The sequence below is a fragment of the Meles meles genome, chromosome 5, assembly GCF_922984935.1.
Source record: "Meles meles chromosome 5, mMelMel3.1 paternal haplotype, whole genome shotgun sequence".
NCBI lineage: Eukaryota > Metazoa > Chordata > Mammalia > Carnivora > Mustelidae > Meles > Meles meles.
In genome coordinates this window covers 93,348,483-93,368,477 of record NC_060070.1, presented here as the reverse complement: position 1 = coordinate 93,368,477, position 19,995 = coordinate 93,348,483, and the positions used below count along the sequence as shown (strand labels likewise).

Below are 19,995 nucleotides of genomic sequence, written 5' to 3'. Positions count from 1 at the left end.
TAGCGTAATACTCTCTAGCTCCATCTCCATGTCGTTGTAAATAGCAAGACTTCATTGTTTTTGTGGCTGAGTAATATTCCAATATATATATATATATATATATATATATATATATATATCTCACCTCTTCTTTATCCATTAAACAGTCAATGGGCATTTGTGGCTGTGGAATATAATTTACCTTTTCTCTATCTTAGCATTCCCTATCTATAGCATTCTTTTTCATCATAATTGATCAATCTTAATATATATTGTCAGATGCTTTTCCTCCAATGCCTGCTAACAGTAAAAGTTGTAGCTCCTTCTAGTTTTTGTTCAAATACTGAATGTGAAGAAATATCTCATTTTAATTTGCCATCTGACTACTAGTGACTTTGAACGTCTTTATGTTGGGTGACATTTAGATTTGCTCCTCTATGAATTGCATGTTCCTACATTTTTCTAATGGATTTCTTTCTTATAAATTTCTAAAAACATTTATTAAGTCTTTATATGTCTTAAAATTGCATTGCAGAATTTTTTCAAATAATCATGAAAATGTTTTAAAATATTATATAATCATAAGTGTTTATACTTTTCCTTTTTGAACTTCCAGCATTAAATAAGGATGTCTCTCTAATACTTGATTGTATGTTTTGTGTCTTAGATCATCTTGTAAGATTTTTATTGTTTTTTGATATTTAATAAACCACCTCAAACCAGATTAGGACTAAAAGCAAAAACCACTTGGGGCTCCTCAGTGGCTCAGTTGGTTGAGTGTCCCACCTGTTGATTTCAGCTCAGATCATGATCTCAGGGTTGTGAGATCGAGCCCCACTTTGGGATCCACACTTGGCATAGAGCCTGTTCTCTCTCTCCTGCCTCTTCCCTTTACTCCCTCTAAAAAAATCATTTTATTATTTCTTGTGGTCCAGTGATTTGTCTCAACTGGGTGTTTGGGGCTTTTTTTGTTTGTTTGTTTTGTTTTGTTTTGTTTTTTGCTTGTAGTCTTCACTTGGTTGCAGTCAGATACTACCTAGAGCTATGTCATCTGGAATCTTTACTGTGATTCTTAGGAAGGCTGGACTTCACTCCCTCCCTATGTAGACTCAGTGCCTCTCCTCTCAATCTAGTCCCTTTATATGGTCTGTCCAGCAGAGTCTTACTTGGTGGCACCATATTCTAAAAATTTCAAAAGTAGGAGGTGCAACAACTTTCATTGTCAAGGCAGAAAAGTCCTGGAACATCACCTCCTCTATGACTGTTGAGTAGAACAAGTCACAGCCGGTCTAGATTCAAGGTGGGAGAGAACTAGCTAAGGGCATGAATACAAGGAACCATTCGCTGGGGTCTTCTTTAGAGACTAGCTCCCACAAGGGCTAGGTTTTCTTTGCAGACATCTAGCCATGCATGAGAAGGTCTCCTGCATCCTTGGATTGTAGATATAGGCCTTGGATCTTTTTTCATGATTTTTGTCACTTCATCTTTTACATTTTAAGTTTTTTGACTTATCTGGAATTTATTTTTACATATGGCATAAGATGAAATCTTACTTTTTTTCTCTTCAGTTAGCTGTTTGTCAAACCATTGATTAAATAATTCTGTTTTCCCACTGGAATAAACTTCCCCTTTCTTCTGTCCAATTTTTGTCTATTTCTCTTCCTATTCATCTACTATCCCACATAATTTTATTCCTTTTTATTCCTCAATCCTTCATTTTCTCCCTTCCCCCACCATCCCTTTCCACTGCAGCCACTCCTGCTCTACGATCCTAATACAGTTATATCCCAATTTTCACTTAATTTGTTAGTCATTGTTTACACTATTTTGACTCTGAGATCACTTGAATCCATAGCCGAATTCTGCAGTATCGTATTTGCACTTTCTTGTAATTTTTGTTGTATTTTTCTTGTAGCAATTGTCTTGCCCTTTTGCTTAGTTCTCTCTTTATCTGCCAGTAATTCATACCCAGCTCTCAATTAAGTGTGAATCTCCTCTGGATATAAATAAAAAAAGATGTTTCCTGTAATCTCACCTTTTTTAAGAATACCTTTCCTAGACCCCTCTGTCTGCTTGTTCAAGTCTGGAGAGATTGCTCTTTACCATGTAGGTATCTGTCTTCATGTCTTGGGATTTTATTTCATTCGCTGTAACAAACTTATGTCTTACACTACTTCCTATAAGGAAGTAAGCAAGGAAAAATCATCCTTTTTCCTTATCCCATTATTTTGCTGAATACTTTGTCCATTAGCTTTCTGAGGAAGAATTTGTGATTGTGTGTCAGCCGTGCTCAAAAATAGGTAAGTCGGAAGAAAAAAAAAAGAAAAAGAAAGCATCCATGGAGGTGAATTTTTATATAATTTGCCTGTCTTAAATTAGTTTACTCTACCTTTAGAGACTTCTGGCAATTTGCCTATATGCAAAAACTTTTAGGTTAGAAATTATTTACCTCAGGGTTTTGAAGCCATTTCTCTATTACTTTCTGATGTTAAAGGTCATTATAGAGATGACATTCTAATTATTTAACCTTTACATGTGAACTGTTTTCTTACTTTATTTCTGTAAGTTCCTAGTAATTCCTGTTTGTCCTCAGAATTCCAAAATTTCACAATAATATATCTAGAATGTTTTACGTGACTTGTACCCCACCCCACCTTGGCTGCCTTTCTGATCTTATCTATAACCACTGTCTTTTCTATAGCCAGATTAGCCTCCTTTCTTTTCCTCTATCTTGTCTAAGAATGGTCTTGCCTCGGAGCCTTCATTCTTCCTATTACCCCTGTGTGAAGTCTTCTCCCACATATCCATGTAGCTCACCCCCTTCTTGCTGGTTTCTGCTCGGGTGTTAGTTTAATGAGTACTTCCCTGATTACCCTTATAAAATAACACCCCACACATATCTCTCCAGCACACCTAATCCTGCTTACTCTTTTTTCCCTTCTTGAACTTTTTTTTACTCTTTTTGGGGTAGCATAGGGATTAGGATAACATATTAAATAGTTTATTATGTGTCTCTGACCCCTCAAATATAAGTTCCATGACAGTGTGGACTTTGACTATTTTGTTTAATGTTTTATCCCTCCCATCAGGAGTTGTGCCAGGTTCTCAGTAAATATTTGTGGATGAATGAGTGTGAGGTGACTTGGTATGCGCTTTTTCATCCATTGCATAGAACAATTGATAGATTTAGTCTGGAATCTTGTGTTTTTTCAGTGCTGGGAAGTTTTCTTGAATTATTTCTTCAAATGTTCCTTTCCCTCCATATTCTGTTCTAGAACTTCTGTTAATTAACCACCCAAATTACATATCCTTTCTTTTAATTTCTTGTCTTAATTACTTGTGCTACGTACTGGGTTAGGTGCTTTAAATAAGTAAAAATGCAAAGTGAGTTTTCTACCTACAGTTATTTATGGATTTGTAGTACTTATTTACATTTATTCACTAACTGCCATGATCACAAAAGTAAATCATTTGGGGGAGTTTTTCCCTTCTAATTAATTCATAGCTATGACTGTGACAGTTCATAACTAAATAATTTAAACAATGCAGAGCACAAATACTGATGGGGATGGGACAACACCGGAATCTATAAATATATGACATATGAATAAAATTAGTTAGTGAAAATTTCCCTTTCCCATCTCTACCTTTTCTACAAGAAGGCAGAGAGAAGGACTTTTTATCAGGCTCTGTGCTCACACTTTTCACATGAACTCCGACACACATCCTTTGGGACAGAAAATGGTGAGGGTACAACAGGAATGAATATTTCTTGAGAATCTGTGCCAGACACTTTGCATGTATAATTTTACGTGGTCCTTACACAACCTCAAGATGCAAGTATCATTACATCCATATTAAAAATGGGGACTTGAAGATAAGACACATTAATCATTTGGCACAAGATCATACACCCAGGGTTGGAGCTGAAACATTAGCTGCTAACTTTGAATTTAATTAAAGTGTTCTTTTAAAAAATATTTAATTTGTTTATTTGAGAGAGGAAGAGAGAGAGAGGGAGAGAGAGCATGAGCAGAGGGAGGGGTAGAGGCAGAGGGAGAAGCAGGCTCCCCACTCAGCATGGAGGCCAACTCAAGGTTCAGGAATCACGGACCCAGGGATCATGATCTGAGCCTCAGGCAGACACTTAACCGACTGAGCCACTCAGGCGCCCCTTAATTAAAGTCTTAATGGCACATTCAGACCTCTAAACTAATTGCTATGTGTCTAAGAGTAGATCTGTTATGGACCATATGAAAAAAAATTTTCTACTCCAAAAACCAAACCATGTTTACACAAGAATATTTCCAGAAATTTATCAGAGACTTTTAAAAGTCCATGAAAATTATATTAAACTGTTAATGCTGTCTAAATTCTGTAAAGTGTTGTATGCTGATCGGTCAAGTTACTGAATTTTATTAAATATTAGTTTATATGAGGAAACTATTAACTATTAGTTTACATGAGGAAAATGGAAAAGTTAGCTGCCATGGAAAAGATACTAGCTATGGGATACAATGGAAACAGGGAGTTATTGTCTGAAAGACTTGTTCTAGTCACATCTTTGTCATGTAAATGCTCTGAGCTGCTGTTCCCTTATCTATGAAAAAAAACCTAAAATATTAATATCCCTTAACTCATGGGATTTTTGCAAAAATTAGAAAAACCTACAATTTTTAAAATATGTCAAATACGTTAGTCATCTTGTAGTGTATATACTACGTGCTAGTTTACGTTCTTGTTCTGCATATTATTGATGCTACCCTTCCTTAAATTAAGTCTTAGAATCTAGGATTATAATTTCCATCACCAGATCACATTGTATATTTGGAGGAGGACACTTCCCACCCATTTCTGTTATTAAATTGTCTGAACAAAAGATTTTAAAAGGATATGAAAACCATTCTACTTCTGGTATTTAAAGGGGAAAGTAGCCTTAGTAAGACTGAAGACTCAGGTGATAATGGACATCTAATGTTTGTCCTTCTAGACTCACTTTTCACCCTTCCGCCTTTTCTATACCCTGGGAGGCTCATCTCTTTAGATCTCTCTTGCGGTCTGACTTCTGGTTGAGTTTGGCCAGTGAGAGGCACCAGCAGGATTGCTGAGTGGGATGAGTGAACGTAAGGCCAAAGGTAGCTGTATCCCTGGCAGGGTAGGCTTCGCCAGCTTCCGGGCTCAGGTGGTGGCTGCCTTCCCCTTCCCCCTCTAAGGCTAGGGTTCCTAACGGCCTCTGTTGCTCTTAGAGCCAGGAGGGTGCCACACTACCCCTTGAGGTTTCCCTAAACCTTCCCCACATCTTCGAAATAGTCTCTGGGAAAACTTCTCCAAATTCCCAGTTTAACTATGCTATATCTTTTTTTATTTCCAAGCCCCTGACCAGTAAACTGACTGATATATTCAGGTAAATGTCAGTGCTCCTGTATGGGTCATCCCCAGACACACATACATTAGCCGAGATTCAGCCAGATAAATTATATAAATTGAGGTTTTCTACAAATCCTGATTAGAGTTGGAGGCACAACTTGATTTGCCTTTTGGCTGGAAATTCATCATGGCTAGTGTGTAACTGAGCTAACTCCAGATGAGCCAGATTTTCTTTAGACATTTCAGATGATCTGTAGCAATGTCTTTGAGTCTCTCTTAAGATTCAGAGCCTTTATGTGGTCTGTGGAGACTACATTAATGGAGTTTGCATTCTGGAAGGGAAGCCTTTTTATAAAGAGATCTTTACAAAGTAGGGTGATAAGTGGTAAACTGGCTGAAGTCCTGAGATGTCCCCAGAAACAATGGAAAGAGGGTGATTAGGTCTGTGCTTAAGTTCGAGGAGACCTCAGAGAGGCTGTGGCACGTCATTTGCATTTGTTGAAGGATGTGGGACTCTGTCTTTTCTATGTTGTCTGCTTTCTCAGAATGTGACCGTGGGAGTGTTGTGGGATGGTTGTACCATTTTTGCTTGATGTCAAGGAATCTCTTAAGAATATCCTGGTTTGGGGGCGCCTGGGTGGCTCAGTAGGTTAAAACCTCTGCCTTCGGCTCAGGTCATGATCCCAGGGTCCTGGGATCGAGCCCCGCATCAGGCTCTCTGCTCCGCGGGGAGTCTGCTTCCTCCTCTCTCTCTCTGCCTGCCTCTCTACCTAGTTGTGATTTCTCTCTGTCAAATAAATAAAACATTAAAAAAAAAAAACTTAAAAAAAAAAAGAATATCCTGGTTTGGGTTTAAATAACAAATCTAAAACATTTTCTCTGCTGATCAAATTATCAGTAGACTTTTTTTTTCCCTTTCCTTATATAGATTACTTTTTTCATCTTCTGACCAAGAATGGGTCATTCCTGAGCAATACATTATGTTTCTATGGTGCTTTTTAGTCCAGGTGCCTATACAACATTATCTCATTTGATCTTCACAATGACCTGTGAGTGTAACAAGATCTGTACTATATCACCTTTTGAGCCCTTTTAAATAACCGTTTTAATTCTTGAGTAGAATATGGGACTGACATCTGAGCCCAGGAAACCTGACTTTTCATTTAGTTTTACATATACGTCTTCTAATTTGATAAATACTATATACAACATTGATTGGTTTTCCTATGCAAGCAAAGTTTGAATACAAAATTTGAATATGGCTACTTTCTCTGACAGACTGAGGGGGAAGTATATACAAATGATCTCTGTTCATCTTATGATAAAAGCAGAGAGTGGATTAGAATCAGATACAGACCAATCTTAATTATGTATTGGTAATTGCATTGCTTTAATCCCATTTTGCAACTGACTTTGGCTTTCAAATGTATCTGGAACAACTGGGTAGGGTACTGGAACAATTAACTCACTCACCTGCTGATTTGTGTACCATGGGGAACATTGTTGTAAAATAAGTCATTAATGCTAAATAATGATCCAACCTCATACTTCATCCACTGACACGATTAATTGGATTGGTTGCTATTTCTACTGGTTTAACCAAGTAGTTTTTTGTTTTTGTTTTTTTTTTTTTTTTGAAAACTGACTCCCTCCTGCACCTCACCTCTTTGAGATTTTCTTTTTTATTTATCTCTTCTCTCAGTGATACAAGCATTCAGTTATGAAGCCAAAAGTAAACTATTCCTAAGGTTAAAAACTAGAACCAGATAGTAAAAGTCAAAAGCACCTTTGGAGCTCATTTGGTGTCTACCTTTCTTTTGTTCCCATTTGAAGAAACTGAGGACCAGAAAGAGCCACTCTTCTGTTTAAAACTATAGCTTCAAGAATGTATGCACCTTAAGGCATGCATTATATTTCATGTTAGGGTGATTCAACATGAGAAGTTATTATGGAAGCCATTAGCTCTCTATCTGAAGAACTCTATAGCCTTTAACCTCAGATGAGAGTTATTTTTTTAAAACTTGTTAAGAGAGGGATTTTAGTGATATATACACTCTATATACATAGAAATACGTATGTATGTGTGTATGTATACACATACATGGATGTGCACATATGTATATACATGGTATGTATGTATTGTGTGTATATTATATGTCCAAACAAATTTTTTATATCGTAAATTTGTTTATGGTAAAATAAGTCCTTAGTGCTAATCAGTAGTCCAATAATAGCCTTTACTCTTTGTGAATACTGGAAATGATAACCTTTTTTAATGATAACCCTGAAATTTAAATTTTCATTTCTGAAAAAATGTAGGTAGCAATTTTTCAGGGCTTACTATATGCTCCATGACAATGCCTCATGTAAACATCAAACCAGAGGCATTTTTAAAAATTTCATGAAAGGGAAAACAATTTGTGGTTTTGGAAACTTTTTTGAAGTTAATGATTTTTTAAAGCTTCTCGATTAAACAGTTTGTGAAATCAGTGGTCCACATGGAGAAAACTGCTGAGTTAGACAATAAAAGGAGGTAATAATCTAATTGGTCTGGAACACTCTTCAAGATCACAGTACTAGGGGCGCCTGGGTGGCTCAGTGGGTTAAAGCCTCTGCCTTCGGCTCAGGTCATGATTCCAGGGTCCTGGGATCGAGCCCCGCGTCCGGCTCTCTGCTCAGCGGGGAGCCTGCTTCCTCCTCTCTCTCTCTGCCTGCCTCTCTGCCTACTTGTGATCTCTCTCTCTGAATAAATAAATAAATAAAAATCTTTAAAATAAAAAAAAAAAATCACAGTACTGACAGGAAGCCACACCTTAACTGAGTTTCATAGCAGACACTTGCCACCCATGCATTGAATAGGTTCTAAGACCCAGCATCAGAAGCTAGAACTCTAAAATTCTAAAGTTGGCACTTTTTCCATGTATTTTCTCAACAAAAGGACCAAATTATAAAATTGCTGTTGCCAAAACAAGGGTAATAGTAATAGAGATAAAATTAGAAATTCATTTTTTTTTTCATTCCTTGTGATTATTCTTTAGGATTACCTTATTCTTTCCATTTGGTGATTTTTCCAATCATTACATTGGTCTGTGTGTGGTCTTGTAGTTCAGTGCTTTTAATAACCCAATCTAATCATGAAGATTTAGTACAAGACCTGAGTTTATTCCTAAACATTCTGGGGTGAAATGAAATCAGATTATCATGTGAAAAATTAGGCAGAGTTTCAAAGAAAAGTAGTTAACTCAGTCTTTTTACCTGTTAGATTTTTGTCCTTTGAAGAAATAACTAATGGCCACAACTCGTTGAGTGGACACCTTTATGGAAGACTGGGAACAGAAGGAAATATGAAGAGAAGCACAGACATTGAAATAAGCAGAGAAAAAAAGAGTCATCATTAATTGTAGACAAGAAAAGTACACATTTTGTAATCTACCAAAATGTTTACACTTTTAAAATGTTAAGAAATGCAAATAAAATGTACACCCTTATATCTTTACACTGTATCATTTTAATTATTGAGTAATTGAACAGTTGCTATGTAGATATTGAGCAAAGTCAAGATCTACCATCTTTCTACAATTTTAATGTATTTTAGTTTATTTTTTAAATTTTTATAGTTAATTTAAATTCAAGTTAGTTAGCATATAGCATATTATTAATTTCAGGGGTAGAATTTGGTGATTCATCAGCTGCATGTTAACACCTAGCTCTCATTCCATCAAGTGCCCTCCTTGATGCCCATCACCTAGTTAACCCATCTCCCCACCCACCTCCCCTCCAGCCATCCTCAGTTTGTTCCATATAGTTTAGAATCTATTATGATTTACCTCCTTCTCTGTTTCTCTGTACTGGTTAAAGCAGTTACATGGTATTCTAGTTTTAATAATTAAATAGTAAATAATTAAATTTTAAATAGTACTAACTATAGTTAGTTAATAGTATAATATTTAAACTATAACCCAGGGCCACCTGGGTGGCTCAGTCGGTTAAGCATCTGCTCCAGCACAGGTCATGATCCTAGTCTGGATCATGACCTGTGAAATTGAGTCCCACATGGGGCTCTCTGCTTGGCAGGAGCCCGCTTCTGCCTTCTGCCTCCCCTGCCACTCTCCCTGCTACTCTCCCTGCTTGTACTCACTCCCTCTCTGTCAAATAAATAAATAAATAAAATCTTTAAAAATAAACAGATAATAACTATAATCCAGTTTAGTGTGGTAGTTAAGGTATAATCCAGAATAGTGTACTATTTAAACTATAACCTAGTTTATTTTTTTAAACTTAATTTAGTGTGTGTTTGTGTGTGTGTGTGTGTGTTCCAAAATTCATTGTTTATGCAGCATACCCAGTTCTCCATGCAATATGTGCCCTCCATAATACCCACCACCAGGCTCATCCATCCTCCCAATGTCCCTCCCCTCCAAAACCCTCAGTTTGTTTCTCAGAGTCCACTGCCTCTTATGGTTTGCCTCCCCCTCCAATTTCCCCCAACTCACTTCTTCTCTCCATCTCCCAAAGTCCTCCATGTTATAACCTAGTTTATTACTTTAATTTCAACTTTTAAAATTTTCCAATATACCCTTTTGTGTACTTGCAAACCGTGATGTATTTAGACTTAAAAGTTGCTTATGAGTAACTTCTATGTAAAATAGTTTAAAAGAAAACTTACAAATGGTTGTTGTTCTCCTAATTTCATATTTAAATAAGAGTAGCCAAAGAACTAGTTCCTTGTCAAGTTTGCTGTTCTTATACAGTAATGCAGCCATTGTTTAATGGACATTTTTAAAACTTTGCAGGCTTATATTGATTGTGACTTGGTAATTCTTTAAAATATGTATATAAATAAAACTGAATGTTTTGAGTCATGAGATACTGATAATTATAGCTTCATCATCTTTTTTTTTAAATTTGCCTTAACGGTCTTTGACTTACTATTCTAAAAAGAAAAGTTAAAATGAAATTCTAAAAAGTTAGGCACATCTTTTATCAATTTATATACTTGTTTATATTTCAGATGTCTAAGACAGTGGAAGACCAGTCACTAACAAAGAATAAGGAGATCATATGATAGGAAAATACAAAGTCATATATCTAACATTTATAGTATCCTGAATGTTAACTGTATTTAGTTACAAATCCATTTCCTTTCAAACACTTGCTTAGTCCTCAGTCCTTAAGCTATGTCTGCCTGAAGCAACTGGCTTGGATGTTTTGATCCAAACCATTTTTATTTTGGCAACCATTTCATTGCCAGCAATGAAAATGTTTTGAAAGGCAAATAAATGTTTTTGTGGGTAGACTTCTATGCAATGTAAGGCTTGATTTAATGATCATAACTTCCTGTATTCTGAATAAGAAATTAATAATCTTGGAGAGAAAGATAAATGGCTTGATGTTAAGCATTTATTATTTAGTACCAGTTTTTTGTACCTGAACATCACACAGGTTTTTCCATACGGGTTAAAAGAGGTAATATATAGAAGACAAGAAGCACAAGATAGTATATTCAGTAAATGTTAACATTTAAAAAAAGGAGTATCAGTTTCTGCTTAAACATGGGTAATAACATGTGCTTATCTCCAACCATTCTGAAACCACACTAAAGGACAGCAAAATAATTTAAAGAGGCATAAACCTACAAAGACAAAATGGGAGAGGATTAAATAACAGATGAAATTTGTCAAAAAAATTGTGGAAGCTTAAAGGTGGATAGACATGCCAGAAGTTTAAAAATTCTAAGAAAAATGAAACCGTGGAACCTGGAAAAAATCAGGATTGCAAGTACCTCTGAAGAAAGAAATCTTGGGTTGGGTGAAAAGCAAGAGGATTTTTTGAAAGTGTAAAGATCCCAGTCCCTGTCAAAGCCATATAGGCAGTCAACTATCCTTTATCCACTTGACAAAAATAACATAGGTTTACTCTCTGGAGAGGTTGAATAAAACAAACTCCTAGGCACAAAGACCATAGATGTTCTAAAAAGAACCCAGAAAACAGAAGGAAAAAAATTTCAGAGTGATGCAAGAAAACTTACCAGACATGAAGGACAGAAATATATGAGTTACAGTATCCTTGTGAGTACCAAGAAAATATATGTAGAAAGACCCTCACTAAGGCACTGCACCATGAAATTTCAGAATTTTAGGTATGAAAAGAAAAACACTAAAAGTTTCTCAGAGGAGGAAAAAAGGTCACACAAAGCCTTAAGAATAGAAACAACAACAATAACTAACTTCTCAACAACAGCATTTTAAGCTAGAGGACATTTGAAGCAATGCCTTTAAAATTCTGAGGAAAATGATTTTTAAGCTCAAATTCCATACCCCATTTATTTACTGAATATGAGGGTGGCTTAAATGAATTTTCAGAATACTAGATCTTTAAAATTTTATTTCCCATAACCCCCTTCTCAGCAAACTACCAGAGGTATTTTTCAACTATAACCCCACCACTGGGTGAGGAAGAAAGGTATTGAAGTTTGAGCTCATTCTGGTTTTCAAGTTTTCATTCTGCCTGTTTAAAAAATAAAAACATCAATATTCTTTAGAGGAACATAACAGAATCCAGAGTCCTTGTAAAGTATCAATCACAGTATCTCAGATAAAATTCCAGATTCCTTAAAATATGAAGTAACAGGCAAACATGACTCATATCCCAGAGAAAAGACAAAATGAAAACTGACTCCAAAACGACCAGGTGTTGATATTAGCAGATGGAGTTTTTAAGGCAGCTGTTACATCTATGCTCAAGAATAAAAAAAATCCACCAAAATAAGGAAGTAAACTAAGATAGAGCAAGAAATGGGATCAAGAAATGAAGAATCCAAAAGGAATAGCTGAATAGTTGGAGAACTCCAGATGAGATGTCTCTGAAGGAAAACAAAAACAATGAAACTGAAAGAAATCCTTATGTATTTCAAATATCTCAAAGAGTTTGGGATGAAACCATATTAGGATCACAGAAAAATAAGCAAAGAAACAAATCAAGGAAATTATTGACTACAAGAAAAATGTTTTTAAAAATTGTAAAAAATAATCCATTCATAGCAGCCAAGCTATAATAGTGTTTACACAATCTAAAAATATAAACACTGGATATTAATTTTTTAATTAAATTTCATAGATAAGATCAAGAGGGGAAGAAGGAGATGGTTAAATAAGAGGCAGCTGAGAACACTGTCTTCTTTATCTTCAGTGGTAGAATTGACAGTATTTAAAGGAGAAAAAGAAGCATATTATAAGCATATTTCAGATATGGAGGTGAATAACAGTAGAACAAGCTAAACAAATTGAAAGTGGTTGCCTCTTGAAGCAGAACCACTGGAAAGAACTTTGGTAAGGTAGTCATGTCTTTCATTAAAAACTTAGAGTATTGTTTGACTCTTAATGTTATATACATTTTAACTTAAATTTTAAAAATGTTTAAGCAAATTTAATATAACACACAGTACAGTACCTGTTGCTAATTAGGTATTCAGTAAATGATAGCTATTGTTACTGCTAATATTAATAATTCTCCTAATAGTCATTAAAACCATTGGTTACCCATTTCAAATGGAAAAAAATATATTTATAAACTGAAAAATCTAGGGAAGTAATTGATATATCTGATCTCACAGTTATGTGAATATGTGAGTAGTAGAGCTAGACCTGGAATCCAGATTTCCGAACTCCTGCTGCTTTCAGTCACAACATGGAGGCTCAGAGAGAATTGGTGGCTGAGAAGTACAGTTGTAAGCAGAGCTGTCCTTTCATCGTCTGACCTAGAATCTGGCCTGGTAAATAGTGAGTGGTCAACCAATGGATAGAAAGACAGACAAATAAATCTTAGGCCAGGGGACAGCCTTGCTTTTCATAACATGGCTTTCAACAACTCTTGCCTTTTACTATTTATTTATTTACTATGTATCCTCAAAAAGGTAAGATCCAGGGATTTAGTTAAAACCCAAAGGAAAAAGGTACAACAGAAGTGTGGTTAAAATGGAATATTTTCAGGATGTTAATAATTGTGAAACTTACTATACTTTTAAGACCTTTTGGAACTTTAGAGGAATCTTTCTGCTGAATTTACATGGGTCCCAGACAGATGCAGAGTTTATTGACTTCATCTAGCCCAATTCATTTATATTAAAGATGAGAAAACTGACAGTTGTCAAGGGGAAATGGGCTGCCAACATTTGACAAACATTTAAAAACTGCCTGTTTGGGAATGGTGGTCCTGGACCTGGAGATTTTATTCAAAATGTAGTTGGGAAGTGAAAGTATTTAGTAAATGGGTGAGGAAGATAAAGAAGAAACTCATTGACAAGTATAATCAACATATTATAAACTGAGTATATGAGTTTCACCCCCAGATTAGGTAACAAACACTATTGTATGAAGATAATCACAGATTTTTTTAATAAAATTATTTTGAAACCTATATATATATATATTTTTTAAAGATTTTATTTATATATTTGACACAGAGAGAGATCCCAAGTAGGCAGAGAGGCAGGCAGAGAGAGAGGGAGAAGCAGGCTCCCTGCCGAGCAGAGAGCCCGATGCGGGGCGCAATCCCAGGACCCCGAGATCATGACCTGAGCCGAAGGCAGAGGCTTAATCCACTGAGCCACCTAGGTGCCTTGAAACCTATATTTTAAAGAATAAAATGCTGTATCCCATAAGGAATCAAGAATTTCTCATAATTTGATTTTAGTTCTGTATTAAGGCTCTCCAGAAAAAACAGAACCAATAAGGAGTGTGTGTGTGTGTGTGTGTGGAGGGGGTGTATGTGGTTGGATAGATGGTAGGTAGGTAGGTAGTAGTAAGGAATTGGATTCCATGATTATGGAGGCTAAGGAGTCCCAAGTTCTGTAGTTAGCAAGCTGGAGACAGAGGAGAGATGAAATATAATTCCAGCCTGAGTCCAGCCTGAAAAACAGGAGATGTTTTAGTCCAAGGAAGAAGTTCTCAAAAAGACCAATGTTCCATTTTAAGGTAGGCAGAAAGCATTCCATTCCCTTTTATTTGGCATTTATGGGTTAAGTTTTTATTTAAGTTCAAGTTAGTTAACATACAGTGTAATATTAGTTTCAGGTGTACAATATAGTGATTCAGCACTTCCATACAACACCCAGTGCTCATCACAACAAGTGCCCTCCTTAATTCCATCTCCTATTTCATCCATCCCCCGACCCACCTCCCCTCTGGTAACCATCAGTTTTCTTCTCTATAGTTAAGAGTCTGTTTCCTGGTTTGCCTCTCTCTTTTTTCCCTTTGCTTGTTTGCTTTCTTTAGTAAGTTCAGCATATGAGTGAAATCATGTGGTCTTTGTCTTTCTCTGACTGACTCATTTTGCTTAGCGTTAATACTCTTTGGCTCCATCCATGTCATTGCACATGGCAGAGTTTCGTTCTTATTTATGGCTGAGTAATGTTCCATTCTGTGTATGTACATGTATGTGTATAAGATTTTATATATATATTTATATGATCTTTTTATCCATTCGTCAGTTGAAGGACACCTGGGCTCTTTCCATAATTTGGCTATTGTTGATAATGCTGCTATAAACATTGGGGTGCATATGTCCCTTTGAATTAGTATTTTGTATCCTTTGGGTAAATACCTAGTAGTGCAGTTGGATCATAGGGTAGTTCTATTTTTAACTTTTTGAAGAACCTCCGTATTGTTTTCCAGAGTAACCACACCAATTTGCATTCCCACCAACAGTGCAGGAAGATTCCCCTTTCTCCGCATCCTGGACAACACCTGTTGTTTCTTGTGTTGCTGATTTTAGCTATTCTGATAGTTGTGAGGTGATAATGTTCTATTCAATTCTTCAACTGATAGGTTGAGGTCCACCCACATTTGGGAGGGCAGTCTACTCATTTTACCTATTCACAATTAATTTCATCCCAGAAATACCCTCATAGTCACACCCAGAATAATGTTCAACCAAATGTCTGAGCACTTCATGACCCAATCAAGTTGACACATAAAATTAATCAGCCTGGGTGGCTTGGTGGGTGAGGTGTCTGCTTTCAGCTCAAGTCATGATCCTGGGATCCTGGGATCAAGTCCCACATCAGGCTTCTTGCTCAGCGGGGAACCTGCTTCTTCCTCTGCCTGCTGCTCTCCCTGCTTGTGCTCACTCTGTCTCTCTTTGTCTGACAAGTGAATAAATAAAATCTTTTTAAAAAATTAATCATTAAAAATGCACAAAAGCATGAAAATATAATTAAACTATTGGAGTTTAACTGTAGAATAATATGAGGGGAAAAGAAGAAATATAATGAGAATGAAGGTGTAGTGAAAATCTGTGAGTCAGTCAGGCTTTAAAGACCACACTGAAGTTAGATAATCATGACTTCTCATAGATCCTGGAAAAAGAATTACGGGCATTATATTTGAGCAAGATTGTTTTAGCACTTAAATCTGGGTTGCATCACAATTTGGAGACATTGAAATTTTGAAACCAGTATGCAAAAAGCCCCACAAGCCTAGATTAGGGTGAATACTAAGTAGAGACCAAATTGAAGACCATGAGCAGAGTAAAACAAAACAACCAGATCAACAGAGGTTAGTGGAAAGGCAGCAGTGGGAGGAAAATAAAATGAGTTTGAATGTTAGTGTCATTGACAGCAATGAGAAATTAAGAAGATAGTTATTTGCGGGATCAAAGATGAGGCATTTAAGATGGCATGTAAATTTTTAAGGACTTTTTATGCCCAACTTCCAAATAAAGTGTCATAAAATATTTTAAAATGCAAACATAATGAGTTATGCAAAGGAAACTTTTGTCTTTTAAAGATTTTTATTTATTCGTTTGACAGACAGAGATCACAAGTAGGCAGAAAGGCAGGCAGAGAGAGAGGAAGGGAAGCAGGCTCCCTGCTGAGCAGAGAGCCTGATGCAGGGCTCGGCTCGATCCCAGGACCCTGGGATCATGACCTGAACCGAAGGCAGAGGCTTTAAAACCCACTGAGCCACCCAGGTGCCCCACTTTTGTCTTTTAAACAGTTGTTATAGATTACATTCTTTTTTGTTTACTTTGAAGAACAAATAATATTTATCAGAAAAAACATTCTGTACATGAGTTGGTGTTGTAAAATAATAATGTCTTGTAGCACAATATTTTACTAAGTTGCTAATAAATAACTCAAGGTTACGTTACCATACCTTTATCCATAGTTAAGAAAATCAAGTTTGTATACTCATTCTACTAGTGATTTGTCTTAAAATATTTTTGTGCTCCATTATTTCTTGCATATTTTATATCACAATTCAATGTATATTATTTTCATTATAAATAAAAAATTGTGAAGTACACCATTATTTCGTGTTATTCTACTTACTACCAGAAATATTTAACATGCAATAGTGAGTAATGAAGTAAGTACAAATTCCATTTAGTTTCAAAGATTGAGAAGTCGAGGGATTGCATAGAATAATAGAATCAATTTTTTTAACACTGAAGTTATTAGGAATATTTTATGATTTTGATTTCCTGACTCGAGAATTGCTTTCACGTGAAAGACACCAAATCTGAGCTCAGCATTCTGTGGAACTGGACTGACAAGCTGCTAATCTATTTTTTAAGCTTTTTAAGCTTTATATTGTTAAAGAGGAGTTTCTTTATTTTCGGGTAGGCATGGACAAAAATTTCTAGAAGGAAGCCAGTGTATAATACACATGTTTACAGTGTGATCACTGCAATTAGCTCATAAAATTGCTCGCCTCACTCTGTAGAGAAGAGGTCAGAGTTTGGGAGGGCTAATTTTAGAGCACGAGGCACATTGAGGCAGGTAGCCTTGGTGAAGTAACACAGTGATCACATTCAGTCCTAAGGAATCACTTCTTGAAAGTCCAGGGCATATTAGGAGAATTCCAGCATGCCCCAGAATGCCAGTGCTGGTAAGGGCATGAAGTTAGGTGAAGGAAATTAGTGCATCAGATAGATGAAAACTAAAGTTAAATTTTCCTGAAAATTATGACCACATACCAGGACTTAAGTTCCAGATCCCTGCAGTCACCGTCTACTGGTTTTCAAAGGTGTTTTCAAATGTCTAACTCTCCTATGTATTTTCCATTTTCTGTTTTTTCCTGGTTAATGTGTTTGTAAACTGACATTTTGAAGAGAATTATAAATACAGATGATTTATTAATATGTAGTATTTGTAAACGAGTTGGGAAAACTCTTCTGGGATATATACTTCTGATCCTTTCTTAACATAGGTGAAATTACTTCTGTCTGTATAGTACTTTACAGTTGTCAAATCTTCACCATCCTTCATGAAAGAAAATACAAAGTTACTTGACAAGGCTGCCTCCTGGTTTCCTATATACGTCCACACATTTAAATGGATACTGGGCCCATGTTCTTCTCCACACTGATTGTGTGTATTTTATACTGTTATAGAAATGTTTTTATTTGAAAAAAACATTTCCCTGACACTCTTCCAGTTTTTAGAAAAATATGTTCAAATTTTTCCTGCTGAAACTTTTAGTTTCTGAGTAGATACATCATCTTTTTAAAACCTTTCCCCCAAGATTTCTTTTTAAATGGCTCACAGTTAAATTTAAATTTCTATATTTAGGTAGAATTATGTTTATATACCAACCACCAGTATCCAGGAAATTCAGTGGTAAGGCTGACACATAGGGAGTTTATAGTCTATTTTGTAGTCTGTGTATTTAGACAAGGTTTGAAGCTTACTTAGCAAAATCACTTAAACATTTGAGCAGAATTTCTTTAGAACAAATGCACTATTTGATTCCTTATAATTGTTAAGATAACAGTATGTCACTTTTTAAAGATTAGTCCTCAGGAATATGTTAGATTTATTCCTTTCAAAGAAGAATGCATTTAGGAACCGCCCTTATATGTAAATATTTTTATAATATTGGACAGAGATGGTGTGGTGCAATCACCACGGTTTGATCAAATTTGGAAGAAGTTACAGGCACATATTTGTAGTGTTTTCTCCAGCATCTTTATTTTTTTCATCTGGACGTATTTTATGTTTCTTCCAACTAATCAAAATAAGAAACCGATTTTGCCTTTGCCAAAAAAAAAAGAACTATCATTTTTCACATTCTTTTATTTTCCAGGTCATTTTCAAGTAAGATTGTGTTTCTAGGACTTCTGAATTCCAGAAAACTCTCAACTTTGTAGATATAAGGGCCCAGATGAACATTGCAGGGGGAATCTAACTTTTCATGCAGTATGTTTTGTGTTGTGCATTCCAGATACAGTTAACTTTTTGTGTGCATGTGATTAGTGTGGAAAGAAATTAATGCAGTCCAGTATTATGATTTATGGACTGAATCCTTTGCCCACTGAAGACTTGCCAAAACTAAAACTATTTTTTTTCCTTTGGATATTAGAAACAGCTACTGTTTTTGTTGATCTTTTAAAGTTCTGAATGGGCCTATTTCAAATCATACCAGCATGGGAGCTCAGATTAATAATATACTTATTCAACTAGTGATACTGAGTGAAACCATTGCTCACATGGATATGAGGATAAAATTTCATAAGATTATTTTCAGGTGCATTAATGCATTTCTGGAAGCTGCACATGATTTTTCTTTTGCATGAAAGAAATCAAGGATTTCTGTTTATTGTATCAGTTACAGGTGGGCTTATGAGTTAATTTAATTGCTCTTTTTTTTTTTAACTTTCAAACATAAGACATTTCACTTTTAAAAGCAGTAATGTGATTGCCAGATTATTCCCAAAGGTTTTTAACTCTTAGTATATTTATCTGTCTTGAGACATCATGACTGTAGTATATTTAATTTAGATTATGGAGGGAAAAAAATTCTAAATTCTCTTTGTTGTTAGTTACAACAAGCTGCTGAAGTTTCTCAGCTCCGGGGAGCAAGGGTAATCTCTGCCGAAGACCTTCTGTTTTTGATGCGCAAAGATAAGGTAAGAGACAGCATTTTTACTGTATTAACATGCTAGGTTTGGTGTTCAATTACGCTTATTTAAGGAACTGTATCCTTGTTATATAGCTTTCAAATCGGAATACAACTATTAAACTGATGTTTTATTCTTCATAATTTGCACAGAATGGTTTGCTCTAAGAGAATAGATACTTGTTCAAACAGCACCAGAGCACTGACCTGGAACTATGCTACCAACTAATTCTCACTATCATTCCGTATCTCTTTCAGCATTTTCACAGCTACATAATATTCATTGAGTATCAATCGTATGCTTTGTTCAAATAAGTGAGATAGAACTGACTGGCATGTATTTTTCTTCTAATTTTACACAAGATTACAGGCTTTCCCAGGGTTTGTTTCAAGGTTTATTCTGTAATACTCATTTATAGGAAAAGAGTCAATAGAGATGAGTCTTTCGGTGGCATCAATATAATAATGTCCAGAGATTTTTTTTTAAAGATTTTACTTATTTATTTGATAGGCAGAGATCACAAGTAGGCAGGGAGGCAGGCATGGGGGGTGGGGAGCAGGCTCCCCACTGAGCAGAGAGCCCGATGCGGGACTCGATCCCAGGACTCTGGGATCATGACCTGAGCTGAAAGCAGAGGCTTTAACTAAACACTGAGCCACCCAGGTGCCCCTAATGTCCAGAGATTTTTTAAAGTTTTACCTTTCTTACTCTTTGAATTCTGGTAATTAAAATATTTAAGGTGGTATTTAC

The 19,995-nt window shown here is 35.8% G+C and overlaps 1 protein-coding gene across 4 annotated transcripts in view; it reads left to right on the top strand.

Annotated features, from left to right (window-relative positions):
* The window catches only part of SUPT3H (SPT3 homolog, SAGA and STAGA complex component), a 568,866-nt gene that overhangs the window by 382,484 nt on the left and 166,387 nt on the right, over positions 1-19,995 (top strand). For all 4 annotated transcript variants that reach the window (XM_046005138.1, XM_046005136.1, XM_046005139.1 and 1 more), the window contains one exon: positions 19,168-19,254. In XM_046005138.1, coding sequence (XP_045861094.1) covers positions 19,168-19,254 — 87 coding nt within the window. The remainder of the gene's footprint in view (positions 1-19,167; positions 19,255-19,995) is intronic.